Raw genomic sequence first — 25,365 nt, 5'->3', positions numbered from 1 at the left:
TTACAGGACATTAGTGTAAAATAATATTGCTATGTATACAAAAACTTATATTGCAATGTATCACAATCTCTTATTGTAGACTATTGACACATCAATGTCAAATACCGATATTGCAAAATATAGTATCGCTATCTCTCATGGTCTCAATACACCAGTGTCAAGTATTAATATTGAAGCGAGTTGTAACACCATCTCTTATGACACAGTATTGCGTCATCACAGTCAAGTATTGAAAACTACCAAGATGTTGAATGTATCATCTTTATTCCTTCGTAGTACGTGTACTTGCTACACTATAAAGTAACAGCATGTATCAGTATTCTAGCAGCTCGATTGTTGACAATGTAAAAACCTTTTCATTCTTTTCAATCTAAGTGACTGTACAGAATCTTTATCCTCAGAGACAATATCAAAGATTTGGCGCTCACGTTTAAGTAACATCCTGCGAGAAAAAAACCCATAGAAACCCATAAAAGGAATGATATTAATATTATTATGACGCCATAATTAATATATTCAATGTGGGATGTCAGACGTCCCAGAAAAATAAATAAATCAATGTCCAAAATGGTGGTTGGGGCAATTAGGCTTTTGACTGTGTGAATTATTTTCCGTTGTTGTGTTTATTTCTATTGTGCAAGGTGGTGGCAGTTGTCATGAATAACCAGCGAAAGGAGCAATTGCAACTATCATATGGCACTTAAACTGCACAGTCAAGTGCACTATGTGCGGACCATGGACTTTCCTTTTAAATATGTGGATTATTTTAAGATGTCATGATTGTTTCTATTGTTTATGGTAATGATTATTGTGAATATGTGGGGAGAGTAGTGATCCCTTTAATCTTATGTCACGTACATGGCGTGTGCCATGGACTTGTTCTTGACAATGTGGATTATCTCAAGTCATTGTTTATTTCGATTGTGCCGGTGGTGGTGGTTATGATGAATAATTGGCAAGAGGAGCGATTGCAAAATCATAGGACACTTACATTGCATGTGCCTATACGTGACCAAGTATGCTATGGACATTTTATTTTTCACTCTGTGGATTAGCTCTAGTTGTTGCGTTTATTTCCATTGTGCCAGGGGTGGTTTTATCATGAATAATTGGCAAGAGGAGCGATCGCAGCAAGTATGACACTTAAATTGCTGAAACGAGTATACAGTGGAGAATATTTTACTATGTGGAGTATTTCCAGCCCTCATGTTTATTTCTATTGTGGAAGGTGGTGGGTGTCATTAACAACTAGCAAAATGAGTGATCACATAATCATACAACACGTACACTACATGTGCCCTATGCGCAGTGGATTCTTTTTGGGATGATTTGATTTTAATTGTTCTAGTCCTTGTGTTTATTTCTATTGTTTTAGGGACAGAGGTTGTAAACTGGTAAAAGGAGCAACTGCATCAATCATATGACCCATACATTACACATGCATGTATGTGACCATGGACATTTTTTTTTCCACTCTGTGGATTTTTTTCTTATTGTCATGCTGATTTCTATTGCCCGTCCACTGATCCTATGTCCTTTTCTTTGGCATCACGACATAATCTTTTCCCTGAATCACCGCTCCAGCGGGCTCATCAGTGAGTCGCACGCGGCCAGGAAGGAGGCCTGAAACTCCTGGTCTGAGAAGCGCATCACTGAGCGGCGAGCGTTGTGTCGGATCTGCGCGTGCTGCTCCGGCGTCAGCGTCAGGATGGTGTCCATGGCGGCAGCGTAATCATCCTCGCTGTCGGCCAGGAAGCCCGTGCGCATGCCCTCATACGGGACCACGATGTCCAGTTTGGGACCGCCCGACTTGTGGGCCAGCACCACCGTGCCGGCCGCCATGCACTCCACCACGCCTGCATGAAAAGGGGGAAGGCTTGGTTATCCTGAATAACTAGGATAGGCTCCAGCACGCCCGCGACCCTAGTGAGGAGAAGCTGCTCAGAAAATGGATGGATGGATAGCAATAAACACAAAGTCAATGCACACTCTCGCGGGCCACATAAAATGACGTGGCGGGCCTCCAGTTTGACACCTGTGATCTAGCACATACGCTGCAGTTGAACTTCAAGCAATGGATTATTTTTTTACTATGTGTATTATTTCGAGTCGCTGTGTCTATTTCTATTTTTCAAGTTGGTGGGTTCCGTTACCAGCTAGCAAGAGGCACGATGACAGTATGCCCGTACATTGTGAGACTGAGAGTACAGTGAACTATTTTGTTGATGCTGTGGACGGTTTTTGTGTTAATATTAAATATGCAAGGTGGTCGTCCTTAGGACAAATAAGTAGCGTAAGAAGAGATAAAAGTAATTATATGCCCCATACCTTGCGTGACTGAGATTGCAGTGGCATGTTTTGACTTTGGTGTTGTATTATACTGACCCTCAGTGGCGAAGTCACTCACACCAGAAGGAACCATAATTATTTGGTTATAGTGTACGAACAGATTTTTTCCAACATTCTATTTAACAATGTTATTACTATTATATTTTCATAAATTAAGTTATTGGGTATATTGGCCGGCATGGTGGGCAACTGGTTAGCACATCTGCCTTACAGTTCCTGGGAACGGGGTTCAAATACGGGCCCCGCCTGTGTGGAGTTTGCATGTTCTCCCCGTGCCTGTGTGGGTTTTCTCCGGGCACTTCGGTTTTCCTCCCACATCCCAAAAACAACCCGTAGTTGTTAATGTGAGTACGAATGGTTGTTTGTTTCTATGTGCCCTGTGATTGGCTGGCGACCGGTTCAGGGTGTAATCCGTCTCCCGCCCGAAGATAGCTGGGATGAACTCCAGCAGCCTGCAACCTTCGTGAGGATAAGCGGTCAAGAAAATGGATGAATGGGAATATTGTTTTTTTTTTCTTCTTCAGAACACCCTTACAAACCACATCTGCCATTTCAAAGTGATTATATAGCAGATATACAGCAGTTAAATCGATAAATATGATTGAGAATGCGCCTTCTGCTTTTTGCATCCAGCGCTTTCCGGTCTTCGACGCTATCCGGCGCTGTGACGTAACACGAGCCAAACAGCCTGTTAATTCAGTGTACTATTGTTGCGTGCCGTTGTTCCCGTCCTTGTATATTTGTTGTCGTTTGATTTAGCGATTTCACAATGGTTTATTGTGTGGCATTTGATTGTAAAAATGGTTCAGGCAGTGGCAAGAGTTTCTTTGGCTTTCCAAGTGAAAAAGGAATACGTGACTAGTGGATAGACAAAGTCAATGGACGGGAAGAAACGTGGTCAGCTATGGGTGACCTAGCAAGCATTCCAAACTCTGTGCTGATCACTTTGAACTGCCATGTTTTGAGAAAGACATTTGTTTCACAGGTGTAGTTAGGGAGAGGTTGAAACCAGCTGAGGTGCCAACTATTTTTCCTACGGCCATCGGGACCTCAACCGCCAGCAAGAGAACTAAATCTCACAGCCGACCACGGTGCAGTGGCGCAGACAAGAGATGAGGATTTCCTTGTATATACCTATGACACTATTATGGTTATTATGCACTGGGCAGTAGGAAAAAAAGACCCACGCATTACTTATCAGTACTGTCGTCTGTACTTTTGCCTATATGCCTATATGACAAGACACAGACACAGCAAATATTTTCTGTACGGCGTTATAAAGCTAAAGTCGTGCGAATGGTAGTCCTCAAAAATATTGGAACCCCTGGGGTGTCATTATTTCTAGCCATAACTTTATAAAAGGACATGCTTTTTTTCCCCTCAACTGTCTGACCCCATGAGACAGTTTTTTTTAATTATTTTTTTTGACTTTGTGATTTATGCCAGTGGTAATTATTCTTCTGGTGCTTACCGATGCCAAAGTGTTCGTTCCACATGGTGTGCAGGCCAATGGTTGCATCCACCAGCTCCCTCTTCAGGTCCACGAAGGGCAGGTTCAGCTTAAAGTGGACGCGGTCCTCCACGCCCAGGTCCCGGCAGAGTTGCTGCAGGGAGACCACTCTCTCCTCATCCTCGCGGTCCCTGCAGCCGCCAATCAGAACCAGCCGCAGAGAAGAATCCTCCGGCCTCCGGGTCAGCAACTTGCGAAAAGCTCGGATCTGCAACGGGTGGTTCTTCTCCGGCCGGAACTGTGCCACCGACACGATGGAGCGCCACTTCCCGTCCCTTCCCGCGTCCTCCTCACTTCCCAGCTCCTCCCAGTCTTCGTCACCTTCATCGTCCCGGTGGCCCAGTGGCGCGTCCAGGAAGGCTTTTACATTGCAGGGTGGGTAGACCACGGCGGTGCGGGCCGGGCAGCGCCACAGAGCTAGGATGTGGCCCAGCGTCCACGTGGAGTTGACCAGGATGACGTGGCTGCAGGAGCCTGCCAGCCCATAAAGGATGGCGAACACGCAGTAGTACAAAACCTTTACCGCGCTCAGCATGACACTATTGCTGATCGAGTCCACGTTGTTGAACCTGACACACGGAGACAACACGGTGTATGAGTGGACAAACTCACGTTTACGTAATGTGTGGATGTGTAAGGGCAGCCAAAAATTTACATAATAGTGTATATGTGAATGGAAAAAAAATATGTTTTTACAAAAATGTGTGTATATGAATGGACAGACTGATGTTTATGTGTCATTTCTATATAATTTGATCAATACCAGGAAAGACACTGCCCACTGAATTTCTTTTTGAAAATCTGGTTTCCTCCCACATCCCAAAAACATGCGTGAGAGGTTGATTGAGTATTCTAAATTGCCCGTTGGTGTGAATGTGAGTGCGAATAGTTGTTTGTTTCTATGTGCCCTGTGATTGGCTGGCGACCGGTTCAGGGGGTACCCCGCCTCCCGCCCGAAGATAGCTGGGATAGGCTCCAGCATCCTACGACCCTAGTGAGAATAAGAAATAAAAGAAAATGGATGGATGGATTCAAAAGTAACATTTTTCAAACTTTAAATGCCAAAATTTCTTTACCACTAGTTGTCCAAAATTAAGCTGTGTGATTTGCAGCATGTTTTCTGAAGATGCTAATTATATTTTGGGGTATATAAGATTTTTCTCCTATTGCTTAAGGGCACATATTTTGCCAAAACAACTTTTTCTAGTATTTGGGATGTAATATTGTGGAGTTGGGACTGCATCAGGGGATCAGCCCTGAGCCCCTTCCTGTTTGCAGTGGTGATGGATAGGCTAACAGATGACGTTAGACTGGAATCCCTGTGGACTATGATGTTTGCGGATGACATTGTGATCTGCAGTGAAAGCAGGGAGCAGGTGGAGAAACAGTTAGAAAGGTGAGGAATGAAGATTAGTCGAAGTAAGACAGAATGTGCATGAATGGGAGGGGTGGTGGGGGAAGAGTGAGGCTACAGGGAGAAGAGAGAGCAAGGATGGAGGACTTTAAATACTTGGGGTCAACAGTCCAGAGCAATGGTGAGTGTGGTAAGGAAGTGAAAAAACGAGTCCATGCAGGTTGGAACAGGTGGCGGAAGGTGTCAGGTGTGTTGTGTGACAGAAGTCTCTGTTAGGATGAAGGACAAAGTTTATAGTGCTGGAGGTGGCGGAAATGCAGATGTTGAGGGTCTCTCTCAGAGTGAGGAGGTTGGATAGGATATGAAATTAGCTCATCAGAGCGACAGCCAAGGTTAGATGCTTTGGAGACAAAGTTAGAGAGAGCAGAGTTTGATGGTTTGGACATGTCCAGAGGGGAGATAGTGAGTATATTGGTAGAAGAGTGATGAGGATGGAGCTGCCAGGCAAGAGAGCTAGAGGAAGACCAAAGAGGTCGATGAATGTAGTGGGGAAGACATGAGGGCAGTTGGTGTTAGAAAGGAGGATGCAGGAGATAGGCTTACATGGAAAAGGATGACACGCTGTGGCGACCCCTAACGGGACAAGCCGAAAGGAAAAAAAGAAGGGATGTAATATTGTCTCTATGGTGCCACAGTCCATCCATCCATTTTCTTACGCTTATCTGAGGTCAGGTCGCGGGGGCAGTAGCTTTAGCGGGGAAGGCCAGACTTCCCTCTCCCCAGCCACTTTGTCCAGCTCTTCCGGGGGCACCCCGAGGCGTTCCCAGGCCAGCCGGGAGACATAGTCTCTCCAGCGTGTCCTGGGTTGTCCTCGGGGTCTCCACACAGAGCGACATGCACCTCAACAGGGAGGCGTCCAGGAGGCATCCTAATTAGATGCCTGAGCCACCTCATCCGGCTCCTCTCAATCCGAAGGAGCAGCGGCTCGACTCTGAGCCCTTCCCGGATGACTGAGCTTCTCAACCCTCTCTCTAAGGGAGAGCCTGGACACCCTGCCGAGGAAACTAATTTCTGGATCTTGTTCTTTCAGTCACGACCCACAGCTTGCGACCATAGGTGAGGCTAGGAACGTAGATCAACTGGTAAACTGAGCAGTTCGCCTTTTGGCTTAGTTCCTTCTTCACCACAACAGACTGATATAAAGTCCGCATCACTGCTGACGCTGCACCGATCTGTTTGTCGATCTCCCTTTCCAGTCTTCCCTCACTTGTGAACAAGACCTCAAGATACTTGAACGCCTCCACTTGGGGCAGGATCTCAACTCCGACCTGGAGAGGGCCATCACTCTTTTCCGACTGAGGACCATGGTCTCAGATTTGGAGGTGCTGATTTTCATCCCAACTGCTTCACACTCGGCTGAAAACCGCTCCGGTGAGAGTTGGAGATCATAGCTTGATGAAGCCAACAGAAGCACATCATCTGCAAAAGCAGAGACGCAATACTGAGGCCACCAAACCAGACCCCCTTTACGCCTCGGCTACGCCCAGAAATTCTGTCCATAAACAGAATCGATGACAAAGGGCAGCCTTGGCGGAGTCCAACCCTCACCGGAAACGAATCCGGCTTACTGCCGGCAGTCGGACAACACTCTGACACTGGTATCCATATCAGGGTGTTTGGTACCCGATACTCCCGTAGTACCTCCTACAGGACTCTCAGAGGGACACGGTCGAATGCCTTGTTCAAGCCTTCTTAAAAAGGGGGACCACCACCCCAATCTGTTAATCCAGAGGTAGTGTCCCCGATGTCCATGCAATGTTGCAGAGGCATGACAACGAGGACAGCCCCCCAACATCCAGAGGCTTTACGAACTTTGTGCGAATCTCATCCACCCCCGAGGCCTTGCCACTGAGGAGCTCTTTTATAAGATAAGAGAGCCCGCCTCAGAGATCCCAGACTATGCTTCCTTATGGGAAGGCTTGTCGTGAGAATTGTGGAGGTCTTCCTTAGTTTTCTCCCCACTGACTCACAACATCCCGAGCTCAGCAGTGCCCAATCCCCACTATACACAATGTTGATGGTGCACTGCTTCTCCCTCCTGAGACGCCGGATGGTGGACCAGAATTTCCTGAAAGCTTCCTAGCTTTGTTCCTGTCGTATCCTGTCTCGCACTTTCCAGTGGTACTTAAGCTTTGTGTAAGTACTACTGTAATTTTGTGTTTCCGTTTGGTAAAAGTATATTCAGTTTTCCAGAAGTGCTTATCATAGTTTTGTGTTTAAATGCTTCCGTGATTTTGGGTTTGAACTTTTGCATTGATAGGTTTTTGTTTTCGTTCCACTAAGGACCTTCCTTCAAATGTGGCTCAGTCCACCTCTTTTTGTTAGGATTTTTTGCTATTCTAGGTTTCTGTACTCTCGCGTCGGCACTTTTGCTTTCGTAGTTTTTTGTTCGGTGGTGTCCCATTTTGTGCAACTGTGCAACAGTTTCCAACTTTTGCGTGGTGGTCCGTTCACTGGCCTTTGGTCGTTCTTGACACTGTCTTTACCGTTAATGCCACTCGAGAGCCTCATTATGTTTCTGCAATACACCAGAGAGATCTGTGAACTGAAGTGCCAGGATGAGGCAGCCATTTGGCTTTCACACAGTTGCAGACAACAAAATAAATCATATTTTTTCTGGGATATTAAGGAATTTGGATGAATTTTTTAACGTGTTGGAACTATTGCATGTCTTTTGTCATGGTCTGCGTTTTGGTTTGGGTTGTGGTTAGTTTTGTCGCCTGTAGTTTCAGTAGTCATGTATTGTTTCCTGTTTTAGGGAAGTGTTTCTTTGTTACTTTGATTATCAGTTTTGGGACTTAGTTCGCTTTTGCCATGACCCTTGTTTGCCTTTGATTTGGAATTAAATTTTTGGGACTTCTACCTTGCCTCCCTGCTTCCCTGCACGTCCTCCACGTTTTTGCCTTGCCTTCCTCGCCTTCATATAACCTAACCATGACATCTTTAGCATTATTACAATTGTATAAAGACAAGAGTGTCATGGGTTTGAGTAGTTAGGATAATTTATGCACTTGTATCAGCAGAGTTTGAAGGACAACACGTAAATTGTGCAACTCACATGATTTTTATGAAGCTATATGTCTTTACAGTTATGCACTTTTGTCTGTACCATTAGGCAAGAAGTGTACTATAGTGGGCCATCACCATTTGCTCTGTCAATAAGTATTGCCTTTACTAAGAATGCCCAAAATAGTATCAATAACTTTAAAACTTTAAGCATGGCTCTTTCCGCATGGGAGACATTTAACCATATAAAACCAAGGCGTCAGAAAAAAATTACTAATTTAGAATTATTTTCCGTTATTGATCAAATTATATGAAAACGACCCTTCCAAATGTGTATGTGTGTGTGTGTGTGTGTGTGAATGGACAAACAAACCTTTACATTATGTCTATATTGTAAGTGTATGGACAGATGTTTATATTTTGTGTGCATATAAATAGGCAGACCTTTAGATTTGGGGAAACAAACAGAGTGAATTATGTATGCATTCCATCCATCGGCATGTACATGAATGAACAATCATAACCTGCGACGCGCGTTACCTGGGGTTCCTCTCCCAAACTACGGACAACATGTCGGTGCTGACGGTGGGATAGTGGACGTAGCTGGCCACCTGGCAGCCTCCCAGGTAGCGAAAGATGGGCAGCGTGAAGGCGTAGCCCATTGAGTCCACGCACACGTCGGGGACAAACGCCATAAGAGCCTCCCAGCCTGACACACACACACATGTGCAAAATGTCCACCAAGAGAAAAAGTTTCGAAGGTAGTAGTCTCCTGTTAGTTGACTACATCGTCTGTTTAACTGTATACGCATGCACTTTTGTTATGTTTAGTTTAATAGTAAAGAAGGTTCTGGTATTTTTTATTTTTATTTTAACAGAATATTTAAGATGCATCTAAATAATTCACAGGAAAACTGTTTGTCTTAGCCAGTGAGAGAGCCGGCTGCACTAAACCCACATCTGTGACTGATCACAATGGCACCGCCTTTGCCCAAAATTTAACTAGGAAAAACCTTGTTACTGTAATGATAAATGCAAACCCCAATTCCAATGAAGTTGGGACGTTGTGTAAAACGTAAATAAAAGCAGAATAAAATGTTTTGCAAATCATTTTCAACCTATATTCAATTGAATACACTACAAAGACAAGACATTTAATGTTCAAACTGATGAATGTTATTCTTTTTTGCAAATATTCAATCATGTTGAATTTGATGCCTATAACACGTTCCAAAAAAGCTGGGACAGGCCCAATAAAAGACAGGGAAAGTTGAGGAATGATTAAAAAAAACTTCTGTTTGGAACAGCCATCCATCCATCCATCCATCCATTTTCTGTACCGCTTATCCTCACTAAGGTCGTGGGCATGCTGGAGCCTATCCCAGCTATCTTCGTGCGAGAGGTGGGGTACACCGTGAACTGGTCGCCAGTCAATCACAGGGCACATATAACAAACAACCATTCGCACTCTCATTCACACATACGGGCAATTTAGAGTCTTCAATCAACCTACCACGCATGTTTTTGGGATGTGGGAAGAAACCGGAGTACCCGGAGAAAACACACGCAGGCACGGGGAGAACATGTAAACTCCACACGGGTGGGGCCGGGATTTAAACCCCGGTCCTCAGAACTGTGAGGCAGATGCGCCAACCAGTCGGTCACCGTGCCGCCCTGTTTGGAACATTCCAAAGGTAAACCTTTTATTTGGAAACAGGTAAATTTCATGATTGGGTATAAAAGAAGAATCCCCAAAAGGCTGTTAGGTTCACCACTTTATGAATAACTGCGTGAGCAAATAGTCCAACAGTGTAAGAACATTTTCCAAGGTACAATTCCAAGGAATTTAGGGATTTCATCATCCCCAGTCCATAATATCATCAAAAGATTCAGAGAATCTGGTGAAATCTCTGTACATAAGCGGCATGGCCAAAAACCAATAATGGATGCCCATGACCTTTGATCCCGCAGGCGCCACTGAAAACAAAAATTGTTATTCATTATTCGTTCTTAGTACTAGCCACAAAGTCAGACAATTGTGTTGACAAAATTATGTTATAGTGCCCAAATATGATACAAAATTATCGTTTAGCTTAAATCCCATGAGAGTTTATATTTCAATTAAAAAGTTATATTGCAGCAATAAAATATATGTTTTCCAAAGATAAAAGTAATATATGTGCCCTGCAATTAGCTGGCGACCAGTTCAGGGTGTATCCTGCCTCTCACTCAAAGTCAGCTGGGATAGGCTCCAGCACGGCCGCGACCCTAGTGAGGATAAGTGGTACGGAAATGAATGGATAGATGGAAAAGCAATATTACGACAAATAAGTGCTTTTAAAAAAAGCAATATTGAGTGACCTTAGAAAAAAGGGACCACACAAAACGCGAGTATCTCAAATAAACTTCCCCCATCAAAATTAATAAATGAAAAATAACCCTCTGTAATACTACTTAAAAAAATAGTAATTACATCAATAAATAGCATTAAAAATAATTAAACAGCTTTTGTCACACTTTCGCCTTCAATGCACATTGTGCTACTCATTCTGGTGTCCACAACTTGGCCACCTGGGAACAGCATAACACGGACATACATATATACTGTACTGGAGACTAACTCCTCTCTCGGCTTCTCAGTACAGCTGTATTATTAGTCGTTCTTCGTAGGGGATAAAAAAATCAGCCTCTGAGTATTGTTGTTTTCTGTTTATGTGTTGCTAGACCGTTTGTGTTCAGATATCCATTGCTTTAAGTGTTGTATCACAGCCACATAGATGATAATTTCTAGCCCATGTATCTATGCTGATTTCCATTGTATGTTATCATTAAATTAGCGCAGGCTATATCGTTGTTTTAAATACACAATGAGTAATTCTCTTTGTTTTAGGTTTAGTTTGACAGTAACCTTCAGCTGAGAGTGGCAATAATCAGCTTGAATCCTCCTTTTTGAAGAATAATTACTAAATATTAGTGATGGTGTCATAAACTGCCCTGCAGTTCCATTATAGGAGCCTGGAAGGCGCTTTGGGTCCTCTTTATCGCTCCCCTCCCCTCTCTGTTTTCAGCCCCTGTCTCCATTCAGCCTCATCACCACCAGTATATAAACCTGCCTGTTCCAGGAAATCCTCGCCAACTTACTTCCAGCGGTACCACGGCCCATTTACCTTACGTAAGCCACTCTATTCCTCGTTCCCTTTTTTGACTCCTCTGTCTCTCCTTGTTCTCAGTGTTTTCCCCCGTGTTCCTGATCCACATCCACCTGTCCGCGCCACTGCCTGCCAACCCACCTGTTCATCATTTTACATCTGCCTCCCCCTGCTCTTGGGTCTAGTTACTCCCCATACGTGACAGATGGGTCCGGCAAAACCAATGCGTCAACTCATGTACCGAGCTCATAGGACCAAACCTGGTGCCGGGGCACGTTATCACTTTAAGAAAGTCACCTACTGCTATATCGCTCGTACCTGTCACTGCATGACGCCGTGCCAAACTGTGTTTATAATGAAGCGCATTTGTCAAAGGGACTCGACTGACCATCCTAAGTAAATAAAAGCACCTCCTCGCACAAAGCGATCGGTCATGGAAAAGAAGTCACAAATACATTTAGAATAAACACAGGTGTACAGACATTTTACAACTTCCTAGTCATCGCTTTATTAATAATATATATTTTGCTAAATTGGGCTATTTCCTTTTTTAACATCAAGCTTTCAGAAAGCATGCATTGGACCAGGTAGTGCTGAAATGCATTATGAGCCATCATGTTTTGAAAGGTTTGTGGAGAAAATGTTTAGATATAGTTGATGAATTTAATCAATTAAATCCATCCATTTCCCATACTGCTTATCCTCACTAGGGTCGTGGGGGTGATGGAGCCTATCCCAGCTGACTCTTGGCGAGAGGCGGGGTGCACCCTGAACTGGTCGCCAGTGAATCGCAAGGCACATATAAACAAATAACCATTCACACCCACATTCACACCTACAGACAATTTAGAGTGTTCAATTAACCTACCATGCATGTTTTTGGGATGTGGGAGGAAACCGGAGTACCCGGAGAAAACAACAACAACAATGATAATAATAACAACAACAATAATGATTTAAAAGCAAGAAATAAAATATAATAAATGATAAAAATAAGGGCGGGCCTTTCTTTTCATGATTTCATTTCATGATTACAGAAGCATTAAAAAACATGATCGTTTATCGTGATAGTTTTTGGGAAAATATATCGTTTTAGAAAAATTGTTATCGTGACAGGCCTAGTTGCAACGCTTCGCGAGGCCTCATCAACCCATCACTACTGAATACTGTCTGTATATCTGCCAAATTCCTTCTTGTTGTGAAGTGAGTCGAGTCACCTGCCACCATACACCCGCTCTTATCTCCAGTCACAGGTCAAAGCAAAAAATTGTCCAATCAACAGCTCCCATCTCGAAAAACGCGTAAGTTGGGTCACTCATATCTCAAGGTTCTGTCTTACCTAGGACCATGGAGCCGGCGCTCTGGCCAAGCAGGGTGAAGTGAGGGTAGGACGAGGCCTCCACCAAGGCACGGCGATGCAAGAAGACAAAGGTGACGGGCCGGGGCAGCTTGACGTCGAAGCGCTGCCGGGCTCGCTCCAGAATCTGGGCACTCGTCACTCCCTGGTCGCCTGTGTAGACCACGAAGGAGACGTCGGGATACCTGGGATGAGGAGATGAGACGTTGGGGAAACGTTGCATTTGAGAAAAGAAAAGTAGAAAATATGCCACTTGGAGCCTGAGAGCTTAAAGGGCTTCAGTCGCATGTTAACCAAAGGCATGTTCGACAGATATGACAGCTGGTCCTGAATTCACTCTTCGAGAATCATTTTTCTTCGTCAGAGGTCTGAATTGCCAGTTTTCTAATTTCCCCAGTTACCTCAAATACATCGTAGCACACATAGAGGTAATCCAGCCCAACCAGTAATTACATTGTCAAGAGTCCTGTGCTAATTGTTGCATTTATTTAGTTGTTTGTTTAAAATTGATGACTTAAAATGTATTTATTTTTTGGGGGGGGGTATTTTTTTGGAATGATTTAACACTAAGTAATTGGTCAATTGATTTATTGTAATTTATATTTGTTTTAAATATAGATGAAATAAACTATTATATATTGTACGCACTTTACTCAATTAAATATATCTTGTTTTCATTTTATCAAATGACTTAATTCATTTATTATAAATCCATCCATCCATCCATTTTAATTTTACTACATTAATTGAATATTTATTTGTATTTATTCATCTCATTAAACAATTGGTTGATTGTAAACAATCAAATGAAATCGTAAAATGAACATTATGAGGCAGACGCCTCAAGAAGTGGCTTGAACCAAAGAACCCGACAGTTGTAGCCTATCTCCCGGATGCGTCTGAATGTGGTGCTTTTTTAATCTGTGAGTCCCGCCTCTTTCCACTCTTTCTGGATCTCTGCTAGATTCTTGAATCTTCTCTGTTTGATAATCCGCTGAAGCCCACAGTCATCTCTTTTGCTGGTGCATCTTCTCCTGCCACATTTTGTCCTTCCACTAGACTGTCCATTGATATGCTTGGACAGAGCACTCTGTGAACAGCCAGCCTCCTTAGCTATGAACTTTTGTGGCTTACCCAGCCTATGGAGGTTATCAATGATGGTCTTATGGGGGTTCGTACCGGTGCATAAGGGCCCTGAGGGCACACCAGAGGACGCGCTCCCCACCTCCGCCGGCATTGCAGTATGGGTGGAAGAAAGCCACCGCCGGGCCGCTTGCCTGGGCTCTCCGGCGGCTCTGCAGCCATGCGCGGAGCCCCAGCAGGAGCAGGAACAGGAGCAGGGTCAGCAGCAGGCTCAGGACCAGGCAGGGGACCACCAAGGACCAAAGCAGCCTGGGGGAGTCGAAGACAAGAGGGCTGTCAGAAGCTAACAGGTTGCTAATGCTGCTGTAGAGGTTCACTGCAAAGCATTATTCGTATAGCACCATTCATACACCAGGCAAAATTCATCGTGCTTTACAGAGGCAAAGAAATAATTGGGCTGCAGCTATTGACTAGTTTTAGAATTGATTATTCTACCAATTATCCCATCGATTAATCAGTTCAAAAATGATTTAGTATTACTGAAGAACAACACCAATACAAAATACTGTATCCATGTGAGGTACAGACTTGGGTTCACCATCCTCACATTACACACTATAATGAACAACGTGACAAGATTTTCCCAAAAATGTAAAAATGCTGAGTGTGGTTGGACAGGCCACTTCAACCTGAGTACAACTCACTAAGTACTTTGAAAATCGGATGATGGGTTCTGGAGAAAAGAGTTTTTAGTGTTAGAAAAAAATTGCCTTTTTGTGTGCGTGTGTGTGTGAGTGTGTCATATTGCATATAAAAAGTTAGCAGTCCAACTCCATGATTTGTCAACATACTGTATCTCCTCGACCAGGGTTTGCTCTGCCTGTTCGCCATGTCGCCAATGGCAAATAGAAACAGCATGTGGTGAACTGAATATTGCCCATATTCGCCACACTCGCGAATCAAAATTGCCTGCCTCAAAACTCGAAAGCCTTTCCTGATAAGAAAGTGAACACGATCATTCTGCCGTGTGTGAATGGTGTTAATGGTTTAGTTTTGTCCCCCTCTTCGTAAAATGCTTCAAATCTGCCATCCAGCTGCTGCTGTCTAAAAAAAAAAAAAAAAAAAAAAAAAAGAAATTGCAATTTACTGCACGGTGTTTTCTCAAATTATACGTCTGCTGAAATATCCACGTTTGGGCACACAGTGCCAGACAAATACTACAATACATGAAAGCTGTTGTTTTTTCATCCAACCATCCATTTTCTGAGCCGCTTCTCCTCACTAGGGTCACGGGCGTGCTGGAGCCTATCCCAGCTATCATCGGGCAGGAGGCGGGGTACACCCTGAACTGGTTGCCAGCCAATCGCAGGGCACATACAAACAAACAACCATTCGTACTCACATTCACACCTACGGGCAATTTAGAGTTGTCAATTAAACTACCACGCGTGTTTTTGGGATGTGGGAGGAAACCGGAGTGCCCGGAGAAAACCCACGCAGGCACGGGGAGAACATGCAAACTCCACACAGGCGGGGATTGAACCCCGGTCCTCAGAACTGTGAGGCAGACGCTCTAACCAGTCGACCACCATGCCGCCTTTTGTTTTTTGTTCGTCTAAATGTAAACAAGAGTCGCGCGCCGTTGCCTTCATGGTAACGATGACCTTCCCAAATTGGTGGCCACTTAGGCATGACGATCAGCCAGGCTGGGTTATCTATTGTTAATATCTATGCCCGGGAAGCCCAAAAGAAGATGTAATGAAAGGTTGATCTTTTTACAATTCAATAGTAAATTAAAGATTTGTTCTTCATGTCAATTAATCATAACATTTAGGCCTAGCCAACAAGTTGGCTATATCCAATGTTGTGTTGGTCATACTATAGAATAATTTATTTCTTGTGTTTAGTTAATAATGTTGAAGACAAACTGTGTAGCTAAAGGTTTGGCCACATAAACACATGTGATGTCGTGGCTAACGACACACAAGTGTGGCTAGGAGATTTTATACTGTTTAGCTACATTGGTTAAGACGTTTCACGACCCAGTGCCAACCCTGCTTGACCCTTTCGTTTCATCTGCTAAGGGGTCTAGGGAACTGCTTCTCTGAAGTTTCAGTTAAAAATATCCACCAATAAACTCGTACGGGCCGAAATTCACAGGGGTTAAGCCGGCGTTCTCAAACTCAACACACCAGATTTAGCGTGATGATTCAAACAGCAACTATTGCCTTAAGAACTTGACTTAAAATAGTGTAAATGTAAAAATATTCGTGAGAAGAGCAATGCAGGCAGTAGAATACTGTCGGTCATGTACTTTGGTAATTAACTGTGTTTTTGTCATTTTATTTGTTATGGAGGAGTTTGGAGGCATTTGAAATGCTCATTACATGTTTTCTTTCTACAAAATTCCACAAACATGGCAGCTCCTTGTCACATTGGTACTATATCTGTGACATTGAGTGTGTGTGGCTTTAAAAGGCGGGACCTGGCCTGCTATGACGTGGAGTCAATGAATGAAAGAGTACAGTCGGAAAATAAAAATCAGTCATAAGTAAGCAAAAATGGTGATCATTGTTTTATAAGTAAAAGCAGATGTTTGCGAAGTTTTTTTTTTTGTATTAGACACAAGATAAACAGTCTGCTTTCATGAAAGACTACAGAAATCAGATAAAATTTCTGTTGAGAGGCTGAAATCAGAGGATTTGGACAATTCTGACACCTCTAATTTCAGTTGTTCTCCCCCCCCCCCCCATTACATACAGGAGTTGAATCAGTGTTTCAATGAGCCTATTTACACAAGTATCTGTACTTCTACTGAAGTAGCGAGTTTGAGTACTTTTGTCACCTCTGGAAAAAGCAGACTAAATTAGTCAGTGCTTTCGGGCAGCTATAATTCTGGTACGAGAATCGCACCAAGATTTTTCACTTAATTTTTGGCTGTCAGTGATTGTGAAAGCAAGCTACACGAACAGCATCGTTTGTTTGTGTGTGTGTGTGTGTGTATTTAAGTTTTTAAATATTGTATACGTGTTCGAAAAAAGACACATTTTACCTCACGAAATCACAGAAGCACAGCGAGAAATTGTGATGATGGTGGAGCTCCGCCATCTTGACAGCTGAGACTTTGCGGACCGCCGAGACCTGTTTACGTCACGTGATTAACGGAAACAGCCGAGGCACCGGGAATAATTTGAGACAAATGGAATACAAATTAAAATTTATGTGTATCGTATTATCTCGTCAAATATGCCACATTATGGGGTATTCGTAACAACTGAACATGTAACATCTAAAGACCCCCGCCTGGCTGTAGGACTCCGAGGAGATAACACAACATGGACGTCACGCTAAATCGGCACTTCATTGGCTCCCGTCGTGTTTGCGACTGCGTCATTGACACGTGGAGTTTATTAATTTATTTTCCTTCTTTTTTATTGTAATATTTGATACAAATAAATGTGATAGCTATAGAAACGGGGCAGTGTGTTGGTCAATTTCGCTCTCTGGAGTTTCCGAAATGTGTTCTAACAGCTACAGTTTTGGCAAATGGAGGCGATGTTGCCTTCGAATTGAAAAACGACACAAGCAGCGTACGGATGAAAATGAAAATTTAGGTCAATTAATAGAATGATATAACACGAAATAAATACGCTTTAAAATGTAACGTAATAATAAAAAAGTGAGTTTGAAGTTGTTTCCGTGCCACCACTTCTGGTTTAGTGACGTTACGTAATTTCCGTTTCCAATTTAGTACGGAAGTGGCGGGAGCAATCATGGCGGCAACTGTGACCGTGAAGTCAACAAAAGAGCGGCTCTTAAGTGTTTTGGACGATTTGGAGGTTTTATCTCGGTAAAGTGAAATCCCATTACTTTTTGTTGATGTTTAAACATCTTTTGTTGGCTATTTTTGTTGACCTCGTCATTCAGTGATAGTTCCTGTTCTCTTGTCTGACATTATGGCTCCTGTTTTCCTTTCTAGGGAGCTCATCGAGATGTTAGCTCTGTCCCGGAGTCAGAAACTCCCACAGCCCGGTGAAGACACTCAGGTACCAGGCACACTTCCACACACGACCCGCAAGCATCCACGGGCAGTGGAGCGGCATAAGTGAAGAGAAACATTAGATATCGTCAAACCCCTGCCTATTTGCAAACTCGCTTACTTACGATTTTTTCATTTTTTGCTCCTTGTGGGGTTGACGCCGGAGAAAGCAGGTTGGTAAACTTCTCAAAATGAGGCAGAGAAGGGTCAGGATCACATTTGGCAGTGATGGAAGTTACCGGCTAGCTGCTCAACGTAAGGTACAGTAAGTGTCCAACAAAAAGTAGTCAGTTGCAAAATAGTAATCCTCTTCTTGTTCACATTTCACTTAGAAATTCACCAATTTGTGTTTTTTTAATGTTTTATTTATTTTATTTTTTTGTCTCTTGCTCTTTTCGAAGCCACAAACCTTGTCTAATAGGAAAGTAGTACTTTGGCTTCAAGGAAGTATATTGAAGTGACACGTCTCAATGAAGAGACGAGCTTTGTATGTTCGGTAAGGGCTAAGTTTAACCTGGGTTGTGAGCAAAAGAAGTTAGAAGAAAGTCTTAGCTTAGTTTACACACACACTTCAGGCCAATTTTCCCATTAATTTTTAAGTAATATTGTAAGATTAGTTTTAAATTATATTAGTGTATATACACTTTTATAACTGTTTTGGGATCCTAGTTTGTTGGATATTTACGGAGTTAACTATTAATCGACTCAGTGCCGCAGACATTTCTACTGCTACCAAGAATTATGTTCATAAAGTACAGTCCTCGCCAAAGGTTTTGGAACGGCAAGTTCGATTCCTTTGTTTTTGTTGTATACTGAAGAGATTTGGGTTTCAGATCAAAATATGAATATGAGACAAAATTTTGAATTCCAGCATTTATTTCATTGTATTTACATCTAGATTTGTGAAACAGCTCAGGACAGCACCTTTTGTTTGAAGCCACGCACTTTTCAAGTGAACAAAAGTATTGGAACATACATTATTAAATTAACTTAAAGTGAATAATATTTGGTGGCATAACCCATACTTGCAATAACTGCATCAAGCCTGCAACCCATTGACTTCACCAGACTTTCATTTACATTCCAAATCATTTTACATTCTTTATTTGAAATGCTTTTCCAGGCCTTTACTGCAGCCTCTTTCAGTTCTTGTTTGTTTCTGGGGGTTTCTCCCTTCAGTCTCCTCTTAAAGAGGTAAAATGCATACTCTATTGGGTTAAGGTCCGGTAATTGACTCAGCCAGTCTAAGACCTTTCACTTTGTCCCCCTGATGAAGTCCTCTGTTGTGTTGGCAGTGTTTTTTGGGTCATTTTCTTGTTGCATGATGAAGCTTCTCCTGATTAGTTTGAATGCATTTCTCTGTAATATCCATCCATCCATTTTCTGTACCGCTTATCCTCACTAGGGTCGTGGGGGTGGCGGAGCCTATCATAGCTATCTTCGGGCGATAGACGGGGTACACCCTGAACTGGTCGCCAGTCAATCACAGGGCACATATAAACAAACAATCATTCACATTCACACCTACGGGCAATTTAGAGTCTTCAATCAACCTACCACACATGTTTTTGAGATGTGGGAGAAAACCAGAGTACCCAGAGAAAACCCACGCAGACACGGGGAGAACATGCAAACTCCACACAAACTCTCAGAAACTGTGAGGCAGATGTTTTTGTTGCCAGACAAAATGGTTTTGTAGACTTCAGAATTCATTCATTCTGCCATCATGAGTTACATCATCAATAAAGATTAGTCATGACAGCCATGCAAGCCCAAGCCATGACCTTACCTCCACCATGCGTCACAGATGAGCTTGTGTGTTTTGGATCATAAGCAGAGCCTTTCTTTCTCCTTAATTTGGCCTTTCCATCACTTTATTAGAGGTTAATCTTGGTCTCATCAGTCCATAAAACTTTGTTCTAAAACCTTTGTGGCTCATCTCTGTACTTCTTTGCAAAATCCAATTTGACCTTCCGATTCTTTTTGCTGATGAGTGGGTGGCATCTTGTGGTATGGCCTGTATATTTCTTCTTTCGAAGTCGTCTTCGAACAGTGGATTGTGATACCTTCACCCGTGCACTGTGGCGGTTGGCAGTGATGTCACAGACTGTTGTCTATCGCTATTTCTTCACAGCTCTCAGAATATTTGTCATCAACTGCTGTTGATACTCTTGGCCGACCTGTTCGATGCTTGTTGCTCTGTACACCAGTAGTTTATTTATTTTTCAGGACATTGCAAATTGTTGTATTGGCAACGCCCAATGTTTGGGCAATAGCTGTGATGGATTTCCGCTCTTCTCTCTCAGCTTCAAAATGGTTTGCTTTTCTCCCATAGACGGCTCTCTGGTCTTCATGTTTGCTTAACAGCAAGTGCAGTTTTCACAGATGGTGCGTTTCCTAGTTGTATATATGTAAGTAAATTATAATTTTGTGATCAAAAACCTTTTCTCAGACTTGTTTTTTTTTTTATTGTTTTATAGTTTGTGACACCAAGCAAAGAACATTAGGGTCAAAGTCACTGTTCTGCTTGACGTTTCTTTTTACAAAATGCTTTATGGTCAGAAACCGGTGTTTTTGGTGAAACCAACCCATGTTTTACTGCTGATTACCAAAGAATGGAAAAAGCTATGAAAAAACTTTTCTGGTAAAAGAAGATGGGTCTGCCAATTTTTCTGTAGGTTTCAGTGCTTATATTGTAAAATAACCCATTATTCTGTGGGCCTTGAAAGATTGGTCAAAATGCTCTGTTGGCAATATGGCGAACTCTGCTTGGAAAACGGTTGGCAGCGAACAAGTTTATACAGGCAATTATAACCTTTTTTAGGGGAAAAGGGGTCAATTAATTGCAATTTGTGTTAAGCTTGGTCCCTGACGCCTTTCACTAGTGAGGATTCACTGAATAAACTAAATCTACTCAGTTCGTAAATGTGTGACTAACACTCGCGGTTGCGTATGTTTCTCTCAGATCCTGGAACTGCTTGTGCAGCGTGACCGTGAGTTCCAGGACCTGATGGAGGTCGGCCAGCAGCAGGGCAAGGTGCACCAGGAGATGCAGCACCTGGAGAAGGAGGTGGAGAAGCGAGACAGTGACATCCAGCAGCTACAGAAGCAGCTGAAGGAGGCAGAGCACATCCTGGTACGTCTCGCTGCTTTTAGCTGTACAAACAAGCAATGTTTTTAGGGTTAGATCGATTATCAGCGCCAATATTCTGCATTTTTACGCATATCCGCATCTGCCTTTTTTTTTTGTAACTGATGGCTGATACAAAATCAATTTAAATATGGGGAAACTTCAGGGAACTATTTATTACATTTTTCACTGAACTTTACAAGAGATGCTGGTGACGCTGCACCTTCTGTTTGAACTTAAAACAAAGGTTAGTGAAAGATTAACATTTCAGTAAGATTGAAATTTTGGAAGACTTTATTGTAGAAAACTGCAGAGCTATTTATTTGTTTGTTTTAATCTAACTTTAAAACGTTGCTAATGCTGGGTGCTTCCTGTACTTTTTGTTAAAATTTTAAAACTAAAATGTCTGTTGTCTAAGATAAAAACAAAACCTTCAACATTTTGCAAATCTGAAAATCATTTTAATAAACATACTGTTTACTTAAAGGTCCCATGCTATTCAAATACATTTTCTTCTACTGTTTTATGCATAACATGGGTCAAAATGACTTAAGTTTAGCATCTATGCGGGTTGTCAATTGTATCCAAAAGGCAATAAACACCATAAGGCCTAAATGGTTGAAACCACAGTCGTTGTGGTATAGTTTCATACCAACCCAACTCACCTGAACAGCAACACGTCATTTACAGGTTTTAAGTGAACAGGTCTCAGCCACCGCCAAGCCATACAAATACAGTCTACTCAATATACATGTTGTGTTTTACAACAATACTTAACAATATAATTTATAATGTAACTGCGGATGATATGGCAAAACTTGCGGTCATTGATGCAAAAATGTGCGGAAGCGATGAATGTTATGTTCAAATGGCTCGGAGCGGAGGGCGAGACTAACTTCGCTTTCAGCTCACATTCCCTATTAGTGAGCCAACAACAATCCAACGCTTGGTGAAGACACCACATCAAAGGATCCATGACATCGCTATGATCGCTTGGCCGCCACAAGGGGCCGCGATGTCGCCACGGACCAATCAGAGCAAATCTGTATTCCATATTTAAGAATAACAGCAATCCATTCAGAGCAAATTGTATTTACATATCGTATGTTAATGAGAAATCGGGCCGTCTCAAATGCCAGGCGTAAAAGACCAACTAGAATAGCTTGGAAAAGGACATCCTGGGCATTTTCAAGCAAAATTATCTTGCAAACCTGATAAAAGGACATCAGAGATTATTTCCCCAAAAAAATATGGCATGGGACCTTTAAAGTTATTTAAATAAATAATTGTAATTTGTATTATCCAAAGTGTGACTGATATTTTCCCTTGTACAGCAAATGAATATTGTCTCCATATATTGGTTGTTGGCCTCCTTGACTACTAATAGTCATTATCGGCGCTGAAAAACAAAAACACATATTGGTCTATATCTCCAATATTGTGCTATTTTTGTTCATTAAAGCATCCATCCATCCATTTCCTGTGCTCCTTATCCTCACTATGGTTGCGGGCGTGCTGGAGCCTATCCCAGCAATCTCCGGGCAAGAGGCGGGTTACACCCTGAACTGGTCGCCAGCCAATCGCAGGGCATATATAAACAAACAACCATTCACACTCACATCCACACCTACGGGCAATTTAGAGTCTTCAATCAACCCACCACGCATGTTTTGGGGATGTGGGAGGAAACCGTAGTACCCGGAGAAAACCCACGCAGTCATGGGGAGAACATGCAAACTCCACTCGGGCGGGGCTGGGATTTGAACCTCAGTCCTCAGAACTGTGAGGCAGATGTGCTAACCAGTCGCCCACCATGTCTCCTCATTAAAACATGTAGCAAATAAAATCTTAGTGGTTTTGGGGGTGTTGAAACGGATCAGTGGCATTTTAATAACATTAATTTGATTATATGTGAAAATTTGTTACGAGCTTGGTCACAGAACAAAGTCAAGGTACAACTATAGTAAATTAATGGGTCCAAGGAAGCATATTGAAGTGATACCTCTCAACTGAGAAACAAGCTTTGTCTGTCAGGGAGGAGCAAAGTTTAGCTTGGGTTGTCACAGAGAGTATTTGCTGTTTGTGCAATTAGGCAGCATTTGTTCATAAACAAGTAATACAGTAGAAAAACAAGTAATGCGTAGTACTAGTGTCTCGCTTAATTTGCCTGGCTTAACTCAATCAGTTAATTAGATGTGTGGCGATCCCAGAAACTGAGACAGCAACTGGCTAATTATCTGCATACGGAAAGCCACAATGGCAATTACATGAGTTAGCCGAAATGTTCTGTCTTTATGTGACTTGTCTCCCTCTGTTCTTGTTGTCAGGCGACAGCCGTTTACCAGGCCAAGGAGAAGCTCAAGTCCATCGAGCGAGCCAGGAAAGGTGCGCCGACACGCCCATGTGACCAATTGATAGTTGGATTTGATTGACTGACAGCCTGCCGTCCCCGCAGGAAGTATATCGTCCGAGGAGCTCATCAAGTACGCCCACAGGATCAGCGCCAGTAACGCCGTGTGTGCGCCGCTCAACTGGGTCCCAGGTTTGCACGCGAAATCTAGAGCTTGCCGTTTGTTCATTGACTGGTGACCACTCTGTCTGTACAGTGGAACCTCTATAAAACGGACCCCGATATAATGGATAATCGGGTAAAACAGACCATCGGTACTGAACAATGTGTCCAAAAACAGTTTCCATTTGTCACTTAAACTGCTGTTGACAAAGTCTGTTAGTTCCCAAAGTCTGTTAGTTCCAGAATTGGCTGCTGCTGTTTACTGGCAGTGTGGCACAATAGAAGCAGAAAATGGAACATACGTATTTCCGGGTCACAGTTATACAATGGGTGCATCTCAAGTCCCTAAAATGTTACGTTCCTGGCTCCACGCTGGCTGTTTTCGTCATTCCTTCATTATTTTAGTATGAATAAACATATTTTGCTGAGTGTCTGTTGTATTTGAGGCACTGTTTAATACTAAAATGACTTAACTACACTGTGTCATGGTTACTATACGCCAAACCAACCATATACACTATATTGCCAAAAGTATTCGCTCACCTCCCTTGACTTGCACATGATCTGAAGTGACTTCCTCTTCTTAATCAGTAGGGTTTAATATGACGTCGTACCACCCTTTACGGCTATAACAGCTGAAACTCTTTTAAGGTTTAGGATTGTGTTTATGGTCACACTCTACACTCTAATGTTGGACAAGAAGGCCTTGCTCTCAGTCTCAACTCTAATTCATCCCAAAAGTGTTCTATTGGGTTGAGGTCAGGACTCTGTGCAGGCCAGTCAAGTTCAACCACACCAAGCGCTCTCATCCATGTCTTAATGGACCTTACTTTGTGCATTGGTGGACAGCCATGTTAGAACAGGAAGGGGCCATCCCCAAACTGTTCCCACAAAGTTTGGGGCAATGAATTGTTCAAAATCTTTTTGTATGCTTTCCTTTCACTGGAACTAAGGAGCCAATGTTTTGGTCAAGTCCATGCTCCTAACTTTGTGGGAACTAGAATTGGGAATTGAGAATCGAGAACCGATTGGCAATTCTCCCGCAATCGCACAATTTAAAAAATTTTGGTTCCCGGTTTCGATGCCTACAGTCTGCCGACCCCGAAGAAGAAAGTGGCGAAAACCAATGAAGAAGCGGTGAAAACCAACGAAGAAGAACGGGCACGAAGACTTGCTTGAACAAAAGTTTCTTAACTACCGTATTCTCATGACCATAAGGCGCACCGTATTAAAAAGTGCAGTCTCAGTTACGGGGTTGACAGCACACTTGAAAATACTCACTCAGGTGACCCACGGCGGCCATACCCCACTGACCTGGAGATGCGTAGCGGCGTACTGGGTCACATGGCCAACCTGCCCACCAATGGAGTCAATGGACACCTGCCTGGTGACGCCCTCGCTGCCGGGAGGTTGCCAGGTACTCTATTCCCTCCAACCAACCGTTCTTCTATTGTCATTTACCACCGTTAATCGTTGTAAACACCCCACCCTGTGTCTGTGCCTCCACAGACGTGTTGACGCCGCACTACCCCTGGCAGTCGTCCGAGCTGTCTGTGGGCATGCTGCCGCCACACCACGCCAATGACTTCGGCCTGGAGCCCCCTGGACACAACAAGGAGAATGAGGACGACGTGGAGGCTATGTCCACTGACTCCTCCAGCAGCAGCAGCGACTCGGACTGAAAGATGACTGTGTGTGTGTGTGTGTGTGTGTGTGTGTGTGTGTGTGTGTGAGAGAGAGAGCGAGAGAGCGTGTGTTATGTTCTTAATTATGCTTGTAAATAAATAATTTTGAGAAGAAATGCGTGTATTTTGTC

General features: G+C 43.1%; 2 protein-coding genes across 4 annotated transcripts; one reads left to right on the top strand and one right to left on the bottom strand.

Annotated features, from left to right (window-relative positions):
• Positions 1-247: 247 nt before the first annotated feature.
• LOC133487290 (GDP-Man:Man(3)GlcNAc(2)-PP-Dol alpha-1,2-mannosyltransferase-like) lies at positions 248-17,181 on the bottom strand. The gene is made up of 6 exons (XM_061793649.1): positions 16,921-17,181; positions 13,965-14,177; positions 12,768-12,970; positions 8,820-8,988; positions 3,821-4,428; positions 248-1,856 (listed from the first exon to the last, which is right to left on the bottom strand). The coding sequence occupies exons 1-6, from the start codon at positions 16,974-16,976 to the stop codon at positions 1,573-1,575; spliced, it is 1,533 nt and encodes a 510-aa protein (XP_061649633.1). The 5' UTR covers positions 16,977-17,181; the 3' UTR covers positions 248-1,572.
• Positions 17,182-17,579: 398 nt separating this feature from the next.
• On the top strand, positions 17,580-25,358 carry med4 (mediator complex subunit 4). 3 transcript variants are annotated; one of them, XM_061793654.1, is made up of 7 exons: positions 17,580-17,718; positions 17,848-17,914; positions 20,873-21,043; positions 23,365-23,422; positions 23,493-23,579; positions 24,835-24,966; positions 25,059-25,358. In XM_061793654.1, the coding sequence occupies exons 1-7, from the start codon at positions 17,642-17,644 to the stop codon at positions 25,229-25,231; spliced, it is 765 nt and encodes a 254-aa protein (XP_061649638.1). In that variant the 5' UTR covers positions 17,580-17,641; the 3' UTR covers positions 25,232-25,358. The 3 variants fall into 3 exon arrangements, with proteins under 3 accessions (XP_061649638.1, XP_061649637.1, XP_061649639.1); XM_061793653.1 differs by lacking the exons at positions 17,580-17,718; positions 17,848-17,914 and adding exons at positions 17,923-18,172; positions 20,243-20,318; XM_061793655.1 differs by lacking the exons at positions 17,580-17,718; positions 17,848-17,914 and adding an exon at positions 17,924-18,167.
• The last annotated feature ends 7 nt before the right edge of the window (positions 25,359-25,365 follow it).

Source organism: Phyllopteryx taeniolatus, chromosome 12, assembly GCF_024500385.1.
Source record: "Phyllopteryx taeniolatus isolate TA_2022b chromosome 12, UOR_Ptae_1.2, whole genome shotgun sequence".
In the NCBI taxonomy this organism is placed as follows: domain Eukaryota; kingdom Metazoa; phylum Chordata; class Actinopteri; order Syngnathiformes; family Syngnathidae; genus Phyllopteryx; species Phyllopteryx taeniolatus.
Note: the sequence above shows the minus strand (reverse complement) of the source record. Positions and strands in the feature narration are given on the sequence as shown.